Genomic DNA, 20,840 nt, shown 5'->3' with positions numbered 1-20,840 from the left:
AATTACAATATTTTTATTTGGAATTTGGGAGAAATGTTGTCTGTAGTTTATTGAATAAAACAACAATGTTTATTTTACTCAAATATATACCTATAAATAGCAAAATCAGAGAAACTGATTCAGAAACTGAAGTGGTCCCTTACTTCTTTCCAGAGATGTATGTATGTACAGTTAATAACACTGTATAATGCACTCCAATGATGTAAGAACAACAAGGCAACAAGATAAGACACAAAACAGACAATGCTTCGGAAACTGTAATTTATTTATTTGAATAAAATTGCATTGACAACGTTGCACAAGCCACAGTTTAGTTTTTTCCAAAAATATACACTGACCTTTCACACAGAAAATTCCTTTTCTAGTAAAAATCGTAAAGCACGTTGGTAAGTCAGCCATGAAAAGTTAACAACATGTGGAGAAGTTGGACGAAATACGACTTAATCTAAGATTTAACTAAGATTTATCTTTATAAATCAGTAGAGTTACTAACTAAAAGTTCAGACAGTATAAATACAACCCCTCCTTTATGAGACTGACAACAGTGATCGAAGAAAAAACAATAAAATATAACATTTAGTAAAAGTCTTTAAAATTAAACACACACAGGCAATGTTAACCATTCCCTTTCAATACAGATTAAACACAGAGAAACAAGCAAAAAACAGATTTAAACAGCTTTAAAACACATGTAACACTATCCTGATAGCAGTAAAACATACACATATACATACACACACACACATATATATATATATATATATATATATATATATATATATATATATATATATATATATATATATATATATATATATATATATATGCGCCCCCCCCCCATCAGACTGTATGTCCTTGTGCAATACTCATCCCTTTCCTTCTTTTAAGCTTATACTACTATCTCTAAACAGACCTCAAAAACTTTCCCTTTAAAAACTGTGCCTTTTATTCCCGCTGGATTTACAGAGCCGTTCCTCAGTGATAAAACATCCGTAACAACAGCCCTTCACTCCAAACCTTTTATTAAAAAGGAAAAACATTTATTAAACCTATTAAAACTACATCTATTAAAATAAGACACACAAAATCTACTGTACACCTGAGAGTTCAGCATGATACTAATGAGAGGTACAGGTGTGCTAACCTGGTTAATGCTAGTCTAATCCTTTATTTATTCCTTTATTCCTTCTTTAATCCCTTTTATCATCTCCTTCTTATCTTTTATTCTGCATTCTAATGCGTGATAGAAGTAAATTCCGATACAGTTAAAGGGCAAGTCCACTAAATAAACCCTATTTTATTCCGATATACCACATATTGTACCAACAATATCGATGAAAAGTTCATTTAATTTAGTAATTCAGTTTAAAATGTGAAACTCATATATTATACAGATGTATTAAACACAAAGTGATCTATTTTAAGCGTTTATATCTTTTTCTGTTGATTTTGATTATGGCTTACAGCCAATGAAAACCCAAAAATCAGTATCTCAGAAAATTAGATTATTATATATTAAGACCAATTCATACTTTTGGTAGTGTGGGCAGTGTGCCAAATCCTGCTGGAAAATGAAATCCTCATCTCTATAAAAGTTGTCAGCAGCAGAGGGAAGCATGAAGTGCTGTAAGATTTTGTGGGAAAACAAAACTGCACTGACTTTAGACTTGATAATAAAACACAGTGGATCAACACCAGCAGATGATCAGCATGTCTCTCCAAACCATCACTGATCATCAGTACATTTTACATTTCATTTATAAATCAAGGGATCAGAGTCTGGAGGAAGAGTGGAGAGACACACAGTCCAAGCTGCTTGAGGTCTAGTGTGAAGTTTCCACCAATCACTTTTACAGAGATGTGGATTTCATTTTCCAGCAGGACTTGGCACACTGCCCTCACTGCAAAAAAGTATGAATTGATCTTATATAATATTCTAATTTTCTGAGATATTGAATTTTGGGTTTTCATTGGCTGTAAGTCATAATCATCAATAAATGTTTAAAATAGATCACTCTGTGTTTAATACATCTATATAATATATGAGTTTCACATTTTGAACTGAATTACTGAAATAAAGTAACCTGATGTTCAATAATATTCTATGTTTTGAGATGCACCTGTGCACTTAATATCTTGTGGAATTGGCTGTTAAATGTGGAAGTACCATTTTAAACTATTTTAAAAATACAATAAAACAAGGCAAGGCAATGAAACTTACAACAACTAACAGTTACTATAAAGCACATGCACTAACATAAACCACAATTCACCCCAAATCTATGGGCTTAAAGAAGAAATAAGTAGAATTTGAGAATGCCTGCCTGATTAGGCCTGCTACAAAACTGTTATATGGCCAAAAAGATCCTATATTTTCTACATGTAAGAACTAGAGCTGGGCAATTTAATGAAATTTTATTGTATTGGGATAAATACACCTTCACATTTAATGTTTTTCTTTTTGTTTATTTATACTATTATTACATAGTAAATGAATAGTGAAGTGATCCAGACTATGAAGGAACACATAAGGAATACTCAGGTGGCTCTTATCTGAGGTGCTGTTAACTTGTCGTTTCAGAGGCTGGTAACTTTAATAGCCTTCTCCTGTACAACAGAGGAAACTTTTGCTCTTTCTTTCCTTTCTTCGTAGTTTAATTACTTTAGTATTAATCTACAATGTAGATTGGCTAAGAGGTATTTTATGAGTGCTATTATCAGCCGGTAATGCACTGTAACCGAAGCACTCCATGTACTGTATTACACCGACACATACAGGTAAGCTAGCATCGATGCAGCGCTTACAAGCCAAACAGCGCAGCTACAAACAGAGCAGCAATGGAACTATTTTAACTTGTAGAGTTATAACAAATGACAAAACAGATCATACTGTCTCGTCTTCTTTAACTCAAAATATTTTAATAAACAGCGATAATAGAACTGTGGTATTATTAATCACAATAATACACTCGAGGTTCGTGCTATACGACCGCAGCAAAGCAGTGCCAATATTACACCTTGTAGCACTCCCTCTCTGTATTATTGCTTAAGTACATATTAATTTTAAAAGCAGAGTGGTCTGGTTATTTTGGGTGGGAGTTTTTGTTCATTTTAGGTAATTTAGCTTTTTTTGCCATGAAACATGCTTACATACTTACAGTAGGTTAAATAAAAAGCCTCTAAATTGAAAGGGACCTACATTTATATAGTTGATGGTATCAATGTCCTGGCACGACCACAGTATACAATATATTATTATACATTATACCAAAGTAATTCCGGCCCTGCAATGTGATTGGCTGAGAGGCGTTTTATGAGTGCCATTATCAGCCGGTAACGCACTGTAACCGAAGCTCTCCATGTACTGTATTACTCCGCCACATACAGGTAACCGTAGCAACGATGCAGCGCTTACAAGCCAAACAGCGCAGCTACAAACAGAGCAGCAATGGAACTATTTTAACTGGAGGAGTGTTTTTTTAATCAAACACTCCCTCTTGTGCATTTGAGTTGTCTGTTAGGTTTGGGTGGGCGTTTTAGTTTTTTTTATTCTGTAATTTTCCTAATAAATCCTTCGTCATTTTAAAAGACGTTAATTAAAACCATTTTTTCTGCATGTTTGCTGCAATTACACACTCTTACCAGAGAGGTCGCCAAATTTCCGAAATTAGAAAAACGTACAGACTGCTGCTTTAAAAAAAATCTAAATACAATAGTTTTTATTTATCATATTGCCCAGCTCTATTAAGAACACCAACCTTACTTAAAAAAAAAACGGAAACAAGTTAAATCAGCTTAATACGCATTTTAGAAGAAATAAAACCGTGTGCTAAAATGTTTAAAACAGCCGTTATCTCCATCCCTTTCTGGGTTAACTGTGTTCTGTGTTTAGAGACGGACAGAAATATCCTCCAGGCACTGATGTGCACAACTATGGTGTGCTTGTGACTGACACTCCCTTTAGCCAGTCAGCCTCATTTATACATCTCTCTCTCTCTCTACATATATATATATATATATATCTATACCTCATAAAATACAGTAAAAATGAACATGCATGAGTGAAGAAATGTAAAGCGCTGGTGAGAGAAAGAGAGAGAGAGAGAGAGAGGGCCTCACGCAGGAGTATAAAAGCACTGCAGTGCTGCGCTGAATCAGCAACACTGTACTGTAACAAACCGCCGTTAATGATAAAAAACTGACCGGTATTGATCTCATCTGTAAAAATAGTTTCTCTGTGTCATTTTTTTGCGCATTTCTATGTCAACCACTTCTCGATGCAGGTCTTGTAGACGGTTTCGTTGGAGTGCCAGTACACATGCTCCACACCCGGAACTGAACACATCACCAGATCTCCTCTACTGTACAGAGTCTTCAACCCAAACGAGTCCCTCAGGAACACCTGCAAAGTGTAAAAAAAAGCATCTCCATTCATTAATCTGCAGTAGGGGTGGCCGATATAACCCTAAAATAATATTATTAATTAATAATTAATAAATAAAAAATACACTTCTGCAACAAAATTAAACTTACATTTTATTATTGCATACGATATGATACTGCACACCCCTAACTCATGATACCTCACATGATACTAATAATAAAGCACTACTCCAAATATCTCCATATATCCAGGATTAAAGTAAAATAAATGATACTGGACAGATATAATCTGTCTCTAGTAAATATTAAATAGCAAATGAGAACAGTGTGAATTTGTATTTTGCTAAAAACAGTAAAAAAAAAAAAAAAAAAAAAAAAAAAAAAGTAGTACTGATTATTGATGATATGGCACCATATTTCAGATTATAAAATCGTTCACCATATTCAAAAATGTTGGCAATATTATCGCGTACGATACGATATGGCACACCCCTACTCTGTAGGTAGAAGTATAAATACTAGGGTTTAAAATACTTCTTTAGAAGATACGTGAAGTATCAACTCAAGCTTTTTACTCTTTAAGCAAAAGTGTTTAAAAAAAGTACTGATTTCAAAACTACTTAAAAAGTATAAAAGTAAAAGTTTTGTAAAATAGGGGAAAAATAAAGCCATTAAGAACAAAAGCTTAGGCCACGCCCACAGAGTCCTATAGTGCACTACACAACCCCCCCCTCCCCAAAACACATTTTACTAAAAGCCATAGTGACTATAATGTTCTATTATTAAAATGTTAATGTTGATAATATAATTTAGGATTTTGAACTAGGCTGTTCCCTACAGTGTTTCAGCTGCATATATGCTGATTGTAAATTAATGTATTTTAGTAGAATGTAAATATATTAAAGTTAAAGTTTAGTTGGACTGGAGTTTATCTGGAGTTCTCTTGAGTCTCTGCACGGATCACCTTCATACTAGATTACATACGTCTGCTAGTGTGTGGTGTGTGTGGTGGTGGTGGTTGGGGAGGGGACGTGTGCAGGTGTGATGAATACAGTATAAACCAATAGGGAGTCGGAATGGTATATGTTTATACTTCTCTACATCCAATCACAATCAGATTCACTCTATCTGGATGGAGAGATTTATCTGAATGGGGGTTTTATTCAACGATGAGAAGCCGGAATGAAAACCAGCTGAAATTAAACAGGAGAAACGAGGATATTTTTAAAATCTGGTAACTGTTATGTATTATTTAATATTTACTATACTGTACATTATGATTACACTGTACAATATTTACTATTAATTTAACTAACAACCTTAAACTACTCAGTATGTTACTGGCTGTAATTTATTAATTACTCAATATAAATTTTACGGATAAGTATTTATTCAGTAAATTCCATGAATTATTTAGTACATACTATAAAGTATAGAGTATATACTTTATACTACGAATTGTTCAGTAACTACTACAGATTACCCGGTGTCTACTATTAACTATTCTGAATTATATTACTGAATTCAAGTTTACTGTAAATTATGGATTATGTAACCAGAAATGATGGATTATTATGTATCTTATATTAACCAGCATACACTATACATTATGGATTTGTTTATAGTATCTAGTATGGACAATTCAGTATATACTATAAACTATAGTTTATTCTGTAGCTACTGTTAATAATAAAGTGTTTAATAAAAACAGTGATTGACTATCTATTGTTCTGCAGTTTTCTTTAAAATAAAAAATATTAAATAATAAAGTAAAAATATCTGTATGTATACAAAATATATACAGCTCTGGAAAAACATTAAGAGACCACTTTGGTTTCTGAATTGTTTCTCTGATTTTGCTATTTATAGGTATGTGTTTGAGTAAAATTAACTTTGTTGTTTTATTCTATAAACCATAGACAACAAATTAAAATATTGTCATTTAAAGCATTTATTTGCAGAAAATGAGAAATGGCTGAAATAACAAAAAAAGATGCAGAGCTTTCAGATCTCGAATAATGCAAAGAAAACAAACAAGTTCATATTTATAAAGTTTTAAGAGTTCAGAAATCAATATTTGGTGGAATAACCCTGATTTTTAATCACATTTTTATGCATCTTGACATGTTCTCCTCCACCAGTCTTACACACTGCTTTTGGATAACTTTATGCCTTTACTCCTGGTGCAAAACTTTAAGCAGTTCAGTTTGGTTTGAGAGTTTGTGATCATCCATCTTATTCTTGATTGTATTTCATTGTATTTTTTATTCTTGAGGTTTTCAATTTGGTAAAATCAAAGAAACTCATAATTTTTACGTGGTTTCTTATTTTTTTTTTCCAGAGCTGTATATACACATAGATATATAAATATATACACATTAATATGTGTAGGGTGGGTGTGAGTCATGGGTCACAGGGCTGCTATTAGTAGACTGTGGGGGAAGTGTGCAGATGCCTGTGCTGCCCTGTTCACCATCAGTCTCACATATTCACTGATACAACACTGGTACAAGCTGTGGTAATCTCACGCCTCGACTACTGCAATGCCCTGCTAACTGGCCTCCCGGCCTGTGTAGTAAAACCACTACAGATGATTCAGAACGCAGCAGCACGTCTGGTCTTCAACCAGCCAAAACGGGCACATGTCACCCCGCTGCTCATTGAGCTCCACTGGCTACCAGTTGATGCTCGCATCAAATTCAAAGCTCTAACAATCACCTACAAGGTTGATGACAGAACAGCTCCTTCCTACCTGCACTCGCTCCTGAAGGCTTACGCTACCTCCCGGCCGCTGCGCTCCTCCAATGAACGTCGCCTCGCTTTACCAAACAAACACTCACACAAAGCAATCCAGACTGTTCTCATACAGAGTTCCCCAATGGTGGAACAAACTACCTTCTACTACCAGATCAGGAGAATCTCTCACTATCTTTAATAAACTCCTGAAGACAGAGCTCTTCAAAGAGCACTTACTCTCCTAACACCTCTAACTAACTACCTTCCACTACCAGATCAGGAGAATCTCTCGCTATCTTTAAGACACTCCTGAAGACAGAGCTCTTCAAAGAGCACTTACTCTCCTAACACCTCTAACTAACTACCTTCTACTACCAGATCAGGAGAATCTCTCGCTATCTTTAATAAACTCCTGAAGACAGAGCTCTTCAAAGAGCACTTACTCTCCTAACACCTCTAACTAACTACCTTCCACTACCAGATCAGGAGAATCTCTCGCTATCTTTAATAAACTCCTGAAGACAGAGCTCTTCAAAGAGCACTTACTCTCCTAACACCTCTAACTAACTACCTTCCTCTACCAGATCAGGAGAATCTCTCACTATCTTTAATAAACTCCTGAAGACAGAGCTCTTCAAAGAGCACTTACTCTCCTAACACCTCTAACTAACTACCTTCTACTACCAGATCAGGAGAATCTCTCGCTATCTTTAAGAAACTCCTGAAGACAGAGCTCTTCAAAGAGCACTTACTCTCCTAACACCTCTAACAAACTAACTAATTCTAACCTCATCTCCTTCTTCCTCTTCTCTACTCCTCTATCCCATTGTTTCCCTCTGACCTCCTTAAGGCCCTATCTATAGATGTTTTATTTTTAACTTCTATTATTTTTGTACTTAACCTCTTCTATTATTTGCACTTCAATATTGTAAGTCGGTTTGGACAAAAGCGTCTGCCAAATGTAATGTAATGTAATGTAATGTAACAACACACACAAGGCATGAGTCATGAGAACAGCGCCATCTGCTGGAAAAACTATTTAAAATTTTACACAGCATCACAACCTAGTTTCTGGAATCTGTGAAGTAAAACAATCTACTTACATCCTGGTTCTTCATCTCCACCACCGTTTCATTATCATCATAGAAACCAAACTGACTGTAAGAAAAGAACACAACACAGAAAACATCTCTTACTGTAATTTACCATAAATTACTGATCTACTGACGCACAGGAGAAGATCTGACTAACCTCGACTGCCACGGAGTGATGACACCATCATCCGGCCCACCAATCAGAACAAGCTTTTTGATGCGCAGGAAGTTCTCTTTCCAATCTGCAGGTTTCAAAAGGAAATTTCACACAATTAACCACAGTACTCTCATCTCTGTGCTGAACCTTTAGCTTAGTCATAAAATATATGGACAGTATACGAAGTATCGGGACACCTTTGGCTCAACGTACGCCCTGTGCAAGTCGCGTCGTGATGCTAATTGCTAACTTTCACCCTGTTAACAGTCTATTTTCACACCTTGCGCCCGTGCTGTTAAAATAGTGTCAGAGTTTAGGAATAAATCTACACTGATGGGTGTGGTGGTCTGGAAGTGAGGTATGTATGTGTGTTTCTATCTTGGCGGCAGGAAATACAGGTGCGCCACTGACTGATAAAACCCTGACAACAGTCAACAGTCAAAAAGAGTTTGTCCTTCTTATATTGTCTCTACTATTCAAAAAAGACTTTCTACTATTGTTGTAAGGATTTGATTGCAATCCTTTTTAGAAGTATTTGACGGAGCGCCATCATTCCAGGAGAACACAATTATTCTACTGCTCTACAGCTCAATACTGGGGGGCTTTATATTCCTCTATCTAGTCCACACCTGGAATTAGTTATGGTGCCAATAGGTTCAAGTAGGTTTTTGTTTTTCAAGTAGGACGATTCACGATTACGATTCAAAATACTGTGATTACACTGCAATACTGCAAACCCCTTGATATATTGCAATAGTTTTAAATAGTTCAAATTGTATATATGTAGTATAAAAACACATCATTAAAAAAATCTCATGCAAAGTAGAGTTTACTTTTTTTATTCATTCAGAACAGTGGAGGAAATTCGATACAGTATTGCAAAACAAAATATTGTGATACTTATTGATATTTTCTTACACCCCTAAAACACCACAACAATTAAGAGTATCCAATTTACCTGGGTTCAAAAACAGTGGGAGAACCCCCTCTAAACACAAATAGTATAGAGCGTGTGTTCAAAAAAACTTTATTTTTAAACATTTTTAATAAATGTTAGGACAGGATTACCTGTGCAGTTGGGATTTGGCCTCTCGTTGTTCAGTAAAGCCAAATAGTCGCTGCTGTTCAGGTACAGGTCTCTGTGGTGAGGATCTGAAACACAGAGAGAGAAAAGAAGAAGAAGCCGGGAGTCAGGAAACATGTTTCAGAAATAATAGGACTGTACATTCCTATAACAGATAGTAGGTCTTTAAAACAATAAATATATCATACAAAATTTAATTGTTATATAAAAATCTTCAAATTAACCCTTTAAATGAATAACTCTCAGCTATTCCTTCTCTTTGGATGAAATCTTTTTTTTTTCCCCATTACTTATTTTTTTCTTTAAACAAACAAATAAAAATAAATTGTTAAAAGACATACAAACAAAGTAGCTACATTTCCACATTTTCATTTAATATTGTTTCCCCAGTGTGTGAGTGTATTTTTCTGTGTGTGCGCATTTGTGTGCGTTAGCTGTTCGGCATGTTTGGTATTGTTAAACTTGTATTTAATTATTATGAAGTTTAATGTAGTGTTTTATTACATAGATTCCCATACAGGGTCTGATTTAACGTTATTTTAGTTATTTACTTTAAGTTACTTATTTTATGCAAGTTATTTTTAACACATAATATGATAAAAAGCACATTTTAAATGTTAAAAATGTTAAAACAAATAAAAATACAGACATGCTGACTTGTTAGCGATTTTCCTATCTGCTAAGTAAACATAATAAGCAATATCAAAATATCGTATTTTTCACGGATTATAAGGCGCATTATGCGACACTAGTAAGGAACAGGGGTGTCACCATGTTTTTCTTCTAATTTAGCAGGTCTTTCCACCCAGCACCACCCAACCAAAGCTAAGCTAAGTTAAGTAAACAAAACTGTAAACATTTTTTTAGTTGTTTACTTGTTAATCTACACAGATTTCTCTCCTAAAAACTTTATTTATTTGGGTGAATAAAGCACCTCCACTTATTTACAGTAAGTTCCAGATTTCCACTAAGGCTGGGTGGAGCAGCATTAGGATTAGCAGCTAACCGCTAGCTCTAGAAGCAGGCTACAGGCCGATAATATTTACCTCTGAACAGCGAAAGAGGTAGCGCTTAGCGCTGTTAGCGGCTAATGCTAATACTGCTGGAGAACTAAACTGAAACTCCTGTTTAACTCTGTACTTCAGTGTTGTGGGTTTACTGCTCTTTACAACCTGACTGATAGAATTCATACATAAGGAGCACTCACCATGATTTTTGGGGGGGGGAAAATGAGAATTTACAGTTAAGGACGATGTGTTTTTATGAAAATCAATTTTCTCTGAGTTTCTCCAACCCACCCTCCCTTCCTCCCTCCCTTCCAGCACGTGTTTCTGGTTGTATTTTAACCACAAAGGGAACATTTTAAGTGAAAACAAATTAAAAAAGAACTAGTTTTAACCATTTCTTTATCATTTTAGTTTGATTTTTTGTAGGGGAAAAAAAATAATTTAAATTGAAAATCGAATTTTTAAAAAAACATTTGAAGATTTTTTTTGGGCCATATTGCCCAGCACTAGCTTATAGTATGGAAATAAATAGGGTAATATTGAGGAAACGTTATGATAATGAAGCCATGTCCATTTATTACACAATAAACTGTAATTTTTTATTATTTTTTATTTTAAACAACATTATAACCATGCCAGGCCTAAAATACAGCTTTATCTAAAAGTGGAAAAAAACTCCAATAGCACAAAGAAGCATCTTGTAACTGATGCTCTGAGGAATATCTGTGAGTCATGTGCCAAACAGGAACAAGTATGCTGTGTATGTTGTGTAGGTTGTGTATGTTGTGTAGGTTGTGTATGTTGGGTTCAGAGTGAGGACAATGTGGGGAAACTGGTCGGGCAAACCCAGTGCTGCATAATTCAGTGTTTGCCCAGCTCTAACTGCCAAACCACTGTAAACAGTCATGTGCTGCGGTTAAAGCATGTTAATACAGTAGAACATCCATATAACATTACATTACATTACATTACATTTGGCAGACGCTTTTGTCCAAAGCGACTTACAATAGTGATGTACAAAAGTAATAGAAGTTAAATAATTTAATATCAATGAGGATATGTCTGGGATACACTGCGATATCTGTGCAGAGATTGAGTGATCTTCAGGTGAGAACGACAGGTATAGCTGAGTGTCCTCAGCAAAGCAATGGTAGGAAAATGCCATGTCAGCGGATAACCTGACCAAGCGAGGCGGTGTATATTGAGAAGAGAAGGGGTCCCAGTACCGAACCCTGGGGAACCCCAGTGGATAGGCAGTGGGCTGAGGACAGCTGTCCTTGCCACGACACCTTGAACGAGCGCCCAGTGAGGTACGATCTGAACCATGACAGCACATTGTCTGAGATCCCCATGTTTGAAAGTATAGTTAGGAGGAAGTCGTGGTTGACCATGTCGAAGGCGGCCGAGAGGTCCAGCAGAATGAGCACTGAGGACTGACCTGCAGCTCTGGCAGTTTTCAACGCTTCAGTCACAGACAACAGAGCCGTCTCGGTAGAGTGTCCTTTTTTGAATCCAGATTGGTTCTGGTCCAGGAGGTCATTCTGGGAGAGGAAGCCAGAGACCTGATTTAAAACAGCTCTTTCTAGTGTTTTAGAGAGAAAGGGTAGCAGTGAGACCGGTCTGTAGTTATCAACCTGGGCGGGGTTGAGAGAAGACTTTTTAAGCAGTGGTGTCACATGCGCTTGTTTGAAAGCAGTGGGGAATACACCAGAAGTTAAAGAGGCATTGATCGTGTGAGTGATAGCCGGAATGATTGCAGGTGCAATAGTTTGCAGTAGGTTTGAAGGAATTGGGTCAAGTGGACACGTAGTAGGACGGCTACGTGTTAGGAGAGCCAGTGTCTCGTTCCTCCTGTAGTAGGACTGCTACATGTTACATCAGTAAACTGGCTGCTGATGGCTGCCACATATAACTACAGTCATTGACCTGAAATGCCTCTACTCATTCCTGGGATTCCCTTGCTGTGTGTGGGGGAGCATTATCCTGCTGAAAAATTCCTGCAATAAAAAACACAATTACACCGGTGCACCGTCCCTCCATCAGCCCACCCACCGTTCCAGTAGTTGCAGATGGAGACTCTCTGGCCCACAGCAGTGTAGCAGATTAGATAAAGGTTGGACTTGAGGAACGTGGGGAAGAGGTACTTCAGATAATCCGTGTCTAAACAGAAAAACAGAAAACACACACTGTAATTAAAACCCTGCGCTGTTGGGTGTGAACAGACTGCATTCTTTACAAAAACAGGAAAGAAGAGAAACAAAAGAGACGAGACAAAAGAATGCAAGAGAAAAGAACAGAAGAGAAGACGTGACACAACAGGGAAAAGATAAGAAGAGAGTAGAAGACATGAGAAAAAAAAGTGAAGAGACAAGAAGAAACAAGAAGAGAAAAGAGAACAGAAGAGAAGACATGTAATGAGTTAAGATGAGAAGACATAAGCATTAGACAAAAAGTTAATAGAAAAAGATGAGAAGACATGAGACGATAAGAGAGAAGACGTAAGACGAGAAGAGAAAAGACAAGAACAGAGAAGAAAAAAACAAAAAAGAGGAGAAGACACAAGGCAAGAATAGAGGAGAAGACAAAAGGCAAGAAGAGAAGAGACAAAACAAGAGGAGAAGAATAGAAAAGACACGAGACGAGACATGACAAGAAGAGAGGAGAAGACATGAGACAAGAAGAGACAAGAAGAGAGGAGAAGACATGGGACAAGAAGAGAAGATAAAAGAACAGAGGAGAAGAGATGAGACAAGAAGAGAAGAGACAAGAAGAGAAGAGAAGAGACAAGGAGAGAGGAGAAGAGATGAGATAAGAACAGAGAAGACATGAGACAAGAAGAGAGGAGAAGAGATGAGACAAGGAGAGAGGAGAAGAGATGAGACAAGGACAGAGGAGAAGAGATGAGACAAGGACAGAGGAGAAGAGAAGAGATATAAGAAGAGAGGAGAAGACATAAAATGAGAAGAGTGGAGAAGATTGGATTGGAAGAGATAAGCCAAAAAGAGGAGAAGACATGAAATGAGAATGTAGAGACAAGAAACAGAGGAGAGGAAACAAGAAGAGAAAACATGAAATAAGAGGAGTAGAAAAGACACAAGACAAGAAGAGAAGTGGCAAGACATGAGGAGATGTGGAGAAGACGAGATGAGAAAGGAAGAGAAGTGAGGAGAAGAAATTAAGTGAGTCCTTAAATATAAAGGGAGAAAATAAAAGAAGAGTACAGAGGAAGGACATACCTCCGTATTGTCCAGCCTGAGGTGAGGAGAGTGAGATGAAGGAGTGAACGTTGTGGTCGGGAAGAGTGGACAGGATTCCTCTACACACCAGTCCTCCTACAGAGAGAGAGAAAAAAAAAAGAAAGAAAGAGAAAGAGAGAGAGAGATGATAACATCAGCTTATTCCTCCACTATACACAGTGCTAATAGCAGAAACACTGGTGGATTATGGGTAAATTGTACAGTACTCAGACTCGTGTGCTGAACACTGACCTTGAGAGTAGCAGATCAGGTGCACTCCATCGGCCGCGTTTTGCATTATGGGATAGATGGCCTCCTTGAAGCCCTCCACCTGCTTCCATAGCGGCTGTAGGCTGGCACTGCGGTCAAACAGATCTATAACCGTCACGTTCGTCCCTGGATGAGACTGAAAAGAGACAGAGAGACGGACGTTAAAGACAGGAACTGAGGAAGGGACATAGATTTAAAAGTTCTTTAGTCCTTTTAATAAACTGCAGTGTGAAACTGAAACTAACTGAAGCAAATTAGATTAGATTAGATTAGATAATACTTTATTGTCAGATCCATGATCTGAAATTTGTTTTGCATAAAAACAGTAGCTCCGTTACAACATCATACATTAACAACACAACATATAAGTGTAAATAAATTCTTTGTTTAGTTTTTTTACAAATATAGTCCATATGCTGCTTCCATGATAAGGTGGCATCAATCATTACACCAAGATATTTATATGACTGCACCTGTTTGATTATTTCATTATTAACAATGGTGGGGTTTATAATTAAAGATTTTAAACTAAACACAATTTCTTCTGTTTTTTTGTGTTTATTTTATTTGTGTATAAATGTAGAAACAGAATGTAATGTGTCCTCAGTAAAGTAATGCAGTTCAGTACAGGTTGTTCCAGCTTCAACATTTATGATCAGTCTGTTGTTCAGGGCTGTTCTGTTATTTCCAGTAATTTCCAAGAAAAAAAACCCAACAGCACAAAGCTGCCTCTGTTGATCAGTAACCTGAGCACAGGAGCACCTGGCTGATACACAATAAAATCATAAACCGCTTCATAAAGAGACGAGTCTCTCGGTAACCAACATTTATAACAGAAATAAACCACTTCAACCATTTCCCATCACACAATACAATAAATATGTCAACAAGTATCAGTTTGAAATACCAATACTATTCTATACCAATATAATTGTGCATCCCTAAAAAACAACAGTATGTTTGTAGTAACTGATAGCTTTAAATTGTGCTTTAAATTGCTACTATTTTGGCTACAAATACAAAATATATAAATAAAACATATGGGTCAAAGACGTGACGCTTGATTTTTGTGTCCGACTGAACTTTTTACCTATTAATAAACATTAAAATGATTAAAATTATAACATGTATGTCCAACACCTCCTTTATACATATGCCCACTCTTATTTCTTTAAACGTGTTGGCTATTGGCCATTTTCTGTCATCTGAAGTGTGAAAACATCATGTGGGGCGACCGTCCGGCCTTGACTTCTGTTTGGACAACTGGTTTTAAATCAAATTAAAGTAATTTAAATAAAATCCTTACCCTAATTGGCATAATTTTAAACTTGTTTTGCATTTATTGACAAAAGTATGAAACATTTGTACACACATTTCAATCATAATAAACAAACAAATCTTGTCCGAATATCTTAATTGTCTGAAATATCATCTGGGGCGACCATCAAGAAAATACAATTAAGGGACTTTTATTTTGACAATCATCTTAAAGAAGATGTTGCATCAGCCAGCCTCATGGTGAGGGTCCCACAGAGACAACTTGCAGGTGAGAAGTCACTCTCATTTTTACAAATAAATTCTTTTTAAAACTGCTGCAGTGTATGCGTCACATTTTGATATCATGTGGGGCGACCAACCTAAAACTGTAAATAATAAGTTTTATATGCAAATCTTTATTTTTAATGTAAATTTGTCAGTGATATGTGGTAAGAAGTAGCTAGCTTGGGTTCTATAGCTAAGCATTAGCCTGTTATATTTGATTAATCTTGAAAAAATCATCTGGGGCGACCGAGCATCATGTGGGGCTACCACCACTGATTGCTTAAATGATAGAAAACACATTCTGTATTTGTAGTTTCTGTATGCAAATGTTTTCATTTATTATATGCATTTAGTTGTTTTAAATAACTTTCTATATTTTAACATATAATTTCTCTAGAATTCAATAATTTCCATCCTACTTCAGAGATGACTAAGCTTACTTTTTTTATTATTTTGTTTTAATCAGAGAAATACGTGAATATTAAGCATTCATTCTACTTTTTCAATTCCTTTTCTAACTCTGTGTATGTTTAACTATATAACTTTTTTCTAGATGGCCCCACTAACAAGCAAAGAAAAGACTGCTCGCTATAGGCAGCGGATCAATGCAGATCCTGTAGCAAGAGCTGACTATCTTGCCAGGAAAAAAGAAAGGTAAAATGTATTATATAAAATGTAATATCACATATGTATGTTATTTTGGCCACCAGAATCAGTGACAGTATACTAATGTCAATAATTTGTTATACAATAATTAGTTTAAGCTACCAGAGAAGAAAGCAAAAGGGCACAATTAGATACATTAAGTCAGGTGAACTATCAGTGAGAGAGAGAGGAAGAAACAGAAAGCCAAGTGGAAGGCTGCGTCAAAAGATTAAGTTAAGTTTAAGTCAAAAGTTTAAGTGATTAATGAAATTAAAATGTCCAAGTGTTTAATGCATGAGTATTGAAAATATATGATGTCAATGTGTCAAATGAAATAGTGAGGAAACTGTTAATGTTATGATGTTTATGTGTCAAATGATATGGATATGCTGATTCTTCATAAAATTTCATTAAATGTGTTTTAACTATCAAAATTATTGAATTGTCTTAATTGCCTGCTGTTTTTCATCATGTGGGGCGACCACCTGTCATGTGGGGTAACCAACGATATTCAATTCTGTAGTAAATTCAAAAAATAATGTCTGCCCATTTTGGTTGAAATATAATTCATTGGTATAACATGAATAAGTGGATACTATATCTACACATTTTGAATCAGTTTTATGGATTATATGAGTAAAAAAAAAATTTAATTGCTTTATTATGGTGACACTGCCATTATAGATAAAATGTATTTAACATCATTTGCAATAAATGAAAGGACACATGAGTATATCTTTCTTAAACAGCTCAATTAATCACTGATACTTATTAAAATATAAGTTATGTTAAGGAAATCTATTAATTTTAAGAAAAATTACGGTCGCCCCAAATGACTTTTTTAAGGTTGTTGCCCTATTCATTTGTGTTTAAAAGCACTAAAATATCTTTGTTTGAAGTTTTCACACACATGCATGTGTAAAATACATTCCAAATGTTTAGAAAATTGCCAAATATATTATTATTTTAAGTATTTTAAAAATGGGCCTCTCAAAGGCCTTATACGTCTTTGACCCATATGTCTATTTTCAGTTACATGACTTTTAATCAGGCTTAAGAAATTCTTTTATGATCGATATTTGCATTTATTTTTTAAACAAGCATGGTGCCATATGGAAAAACTGTCCTCGAAGAAGATTTACACAATTTTCCACTTTATTTCACATTATTAACGTTTTTTCAAACTAAAAGGAGCACACAAATACCTTTAATTTCCCCAAAAAACGACAGTGCACCTTATGTATGAATTCTACTAGTCAGGTTTTAAGCGCTTTTGATGTGCAGAGGTGAGTATACAGGACTGTAGTCTGCGTGTTTACCATGTTAAAACAAGACAGGTGGAACGACCGCTAGCTGATTGTGCTCTGGGTTACCAGAAAACTCAGGGTTGTTCAGCATAGCGCTAACCGCCGCTGGCTAGCGCTGCTAACTGCGGCTGGCTAGCGCTGCAGTTTACAGTTTTGTTTATTTAGGTGCTTCCCCATTAAAAGGAAAACATGGCGACACCCTTGCTCACTTTGATGTAGGCAACTGTATTACAGTAAATATAGATGGTTGAGTTCTACTGATGACTTTTCTTGTAAAGGAGACTAATTTAATCTACATTAGATAAATCTCCCACAGTCCTGTATAAACACTCTCACAAAGAGCCTTATCCAGCTCTGCTCACTCCTGCACTCAGCAAACAGCTGGACTGTAGGCTAAGAATAAGCTCTCAGACTGAAGGAGGAAATGTGATATGGGCTGGAGACATGTCTTCTATAACATTAAAGCTGTATATTGTGTAGGTCCTCTCACGCTGACCCACAGAGGCATGGACTGCACCAGACCTCCGAAAGTGCCCTGTAGAATTTAGCACTAAGATATTACAGCACTCCACAGAGTGTGCACACAGCAAGAAGAGGAGTGAACACAGCCAAAGAGAAAGAAGAGAATGAACAGAGAACATTCCAAAGACAGGTAACAGGAGTGAACCAAAACAGAAAGTGAGGACAGCTAACAATGAAAGGAGTGAAGTGGGGGCAGAGTAAATCAGAGTGATCAGAGAGTGTGATCACTTTGTGATCAGAGACAGGGTGATCAGAGAGAGACTGATCAGAGAAAGAGAGTGATCAGAGACAGTGATCTGAGAGTAAACAGAGTGATCAGACTGGACACAGGAAAGAGCCTAAACAGAGTGGTCAAAGAGTAAACAGAGTGAACAGAAAGAGAGTGATCAGAGTAAACAGAGTGATCAGAGAGTAAACAGAGTGAACAGAAAGAGAGAGTGATCAGAGTAAACAGAGTGATCAGAGAGAGTGATCAGACAGTATACAGAGTGATCAGTGAGAGTGATCAGATAGTGAACAGAGTGATCAGTGAGAGTGATCAGATAGTATATAGAGTGATCAGTGAGAGTGATCAGATAGTAAACAGAGTGATCAGATAGTAAACAGAGTGATCAGATAGTAAACAGAGTGATCAGATAGAGTGATCAGATAGTAAACGGAGTGATCAGATAGAGTGATCAGATAGAGTGATCAGATAGTAAACAGAGTGATCAGATAGAGTGATCAGATAGTAAACAGAGTGATCAGATAGTGATCAGATAGTAAACAGAGTGATCAGATAGAGTGATCAGATAGTAAACAGAGTGATCAGATAGAGTGATCAGATAGTAAACAGAGTGATCATATAGAGTGATTAGAGAGTAAACAGAGTGATCAGAAAGAGAGTGATCAGATAGAGAGAGTGATCAGGGCATAAACAGAGTGATCAGAGAATAAACAGAGTGATCGAAGAAAGAGAGAATGATCAGATGGTGAACAGAGAGATCAGAGCGGGAGAGTGATCAGACAGTAAACAGAGTGATCCGAGAGTAAACATAGTGATCAGAAAGAGTGATCAGATAGTAAACAGAGAGATCCGAGAGTAAACAAAGTGATCAGATAGAGTGACCAGATAGTAAACAGAGTGATCAGTGAGAGTGATCAGATAGTGAACAGAGTGATCAGATAGTAAACAGAGTGCTCAGACAGTAAACAGAGTGATCAGACAGTAAACAGAGAGAGGGATCTGACAATAAACAGAGTGATCAGACAGTAAACAGAGTGATCAGAGAGTAAACATAGAGATCAGAAAGAGTGATCAGATAGTAAACAGAGTGATCAAATAGTAAACAGAGAGAGGGATCAGAGAGTAAACAGAGTGATCATATAGTAAACAGAGTAATCCGAGAGTAAACAGTGATCAGAGAGTAAACATAGTGATCAGAGAGTGGTCAGATAGTAAACAGAGTGATCACAGAAAGAGTGATCAGATAGTAAACAGAGTGATCACAGACAGAGTGATCAGATAGTAAACAGAGTGATCACAGAAAGAGTGATCAGATAGTAAACAGAGTGATCAGTGAGCGTGATCTGTTAGTAAACAGAGAGATCAGTTAGAGTGATCAGATAGTAAACAGAGTGATCAGATAGAGAGAGTGATTAGATAGTAAACAGAGTGTTCAGAGAAAGAGAGAATGATCAGATAGTAAACAGAGAGAGGGATCAGACAGTAAACAGAGTGATCAGAACGGGAGAGTGATCAGATAGTAAACAGAGTGATCAGAGAAAGAGAGAATGATCAGATAGTAAACAGAGAGAGGGATCAGACAGTAAACAGAGTGATCAGAACGGGAGAGTGATCAGATAGTAAACAGAGTGATCAGAGAAAGAGAGAATGATCAGATAGTAAACAGAGAGAGGGATCAGACAGTAAACAGAGTGATCAGAACGGGAGAGTGATCAGATAGTAAACAGAGTGATCAGAGAAAGAGAGAATGATCAGATAGTAAACAGAGAGAGGGATCAGACAGTAAACAGAGTGATCAGAACGGGAGAGTGATCAGATAGTAAACAGAGTGATCAGACAGTAAACAGAGTGATCCGAGAGTAAACATAGTGATCAGAAAGAGTGATCAGATAGAGAGAGTGTTTAGAGAGTGATACCTGGTTGATGAAGCGGCTGAGGGTGATGAAGTCGGAGGAGCTGTCGAAGAGCCCGTGCACTATGATGACCGGTCTGTGGGAGAGAACAACCGCGGCCAGCAGGCAGGAGGCGAGCAGGCAGACCAGCAGCCCCGTCTCCCTCATCTCTCCTCCGGGTACGATCCGCTATCAGCCCTGCTATCAGCCCGGGATCAGGAGTGGGCAGACCTGGTCAGGGTGTGCAGCAGGCGGGTTAACGGACAGTCCAGCTGCTCCAGATGTGTATCACCCCGCCGCTGCCGCTGCTGCTGCTGCTCTCTAGGAACCTGATTTGCCTGTGGATCTGCGGGGGGTGCTGTGCTTGTTCCTGTTTCATTCACCAACGTGTACCCCCCACGTGACGTCACTTCCGCTTTCACGCTCCACAACAAACGCCCCGCGCATGTTTCCCCGCGCGCGCAGCGTTTTATACTTACCAATAATAAAAACCATCAGTAACCAGATAATAACCTACCCTAATAATCAATAAAGCGATAATTAATACATATCTTATAAATAACATTATCAGCACTTATCTACATCTATATAGAGCTTTTATTGAACTGTTTAATTATTGCTTAATATTAAACTACACTTTTATACTAATGACCAGAGGTCTGCCAAATTATATAAATAAAAAAATAAAAAATAATAAAAAGTGAAAACGAAAAAGAAGGTAATAGAAGTATACAAACAT

At 36.8% G+C, this 20,840-nt stretch overlaps 1 protein-coding gene across 1 annotated transcript; it reads right to left on the bottom strand.

Moving 5' to 3' along the window:
* Positions 1–247: 247 nt before the first annotated feature.
* ppt2b (palmitoyl-protein thioesterase 2b) lies at positions 248–20,480 on the bottom strand. The gene is made up of 8 exons (XM_049475273.1): positions 20,126–20,480; positions 13,950–14,103; positions 13,698–13,793; positions 12,514–12,621; positions 9,439–9,522; positions 8,371–8,455; positions 8,223–8,277; positions 248–4,402 (listed from the first exon to the last, which is right to left on the bottom strand). Exons 1-8 carry the CDS (start codon positions 20,267–20,269, stop codon positions 4,259–4,261), a joined length of 870 nt encoding a protein of 289 aa, XP_049331230.1. The 5' UTR covers positions 20,270–20,480; the 3' UTR covers positions 248–4,258.
* Between the last annotated feature and the right edge of the window lie 360 nt (positions 20,481–20,840).

Source organism: Astyanax mexicanus, chromosome 2, assembly GCF_023375975.1.
Source record: "Astyanax mexicanus isolate ESR-SI-001 chromosome 2, AstMex3_surface, whole genome shotgun sequence".
In the NCBI taxonomy this organism is placed as follows: Eukaryota; Metazoa; Chordata; class Actinopteri; order Characiformes; family Acestrorhamphidae; genus Astyanax; species Astyanax mexicanus.
Note: the sequence above shows the minus strand (reverse complement) of the source record. Positions and strands in the feature narration are given on the sequence as shown.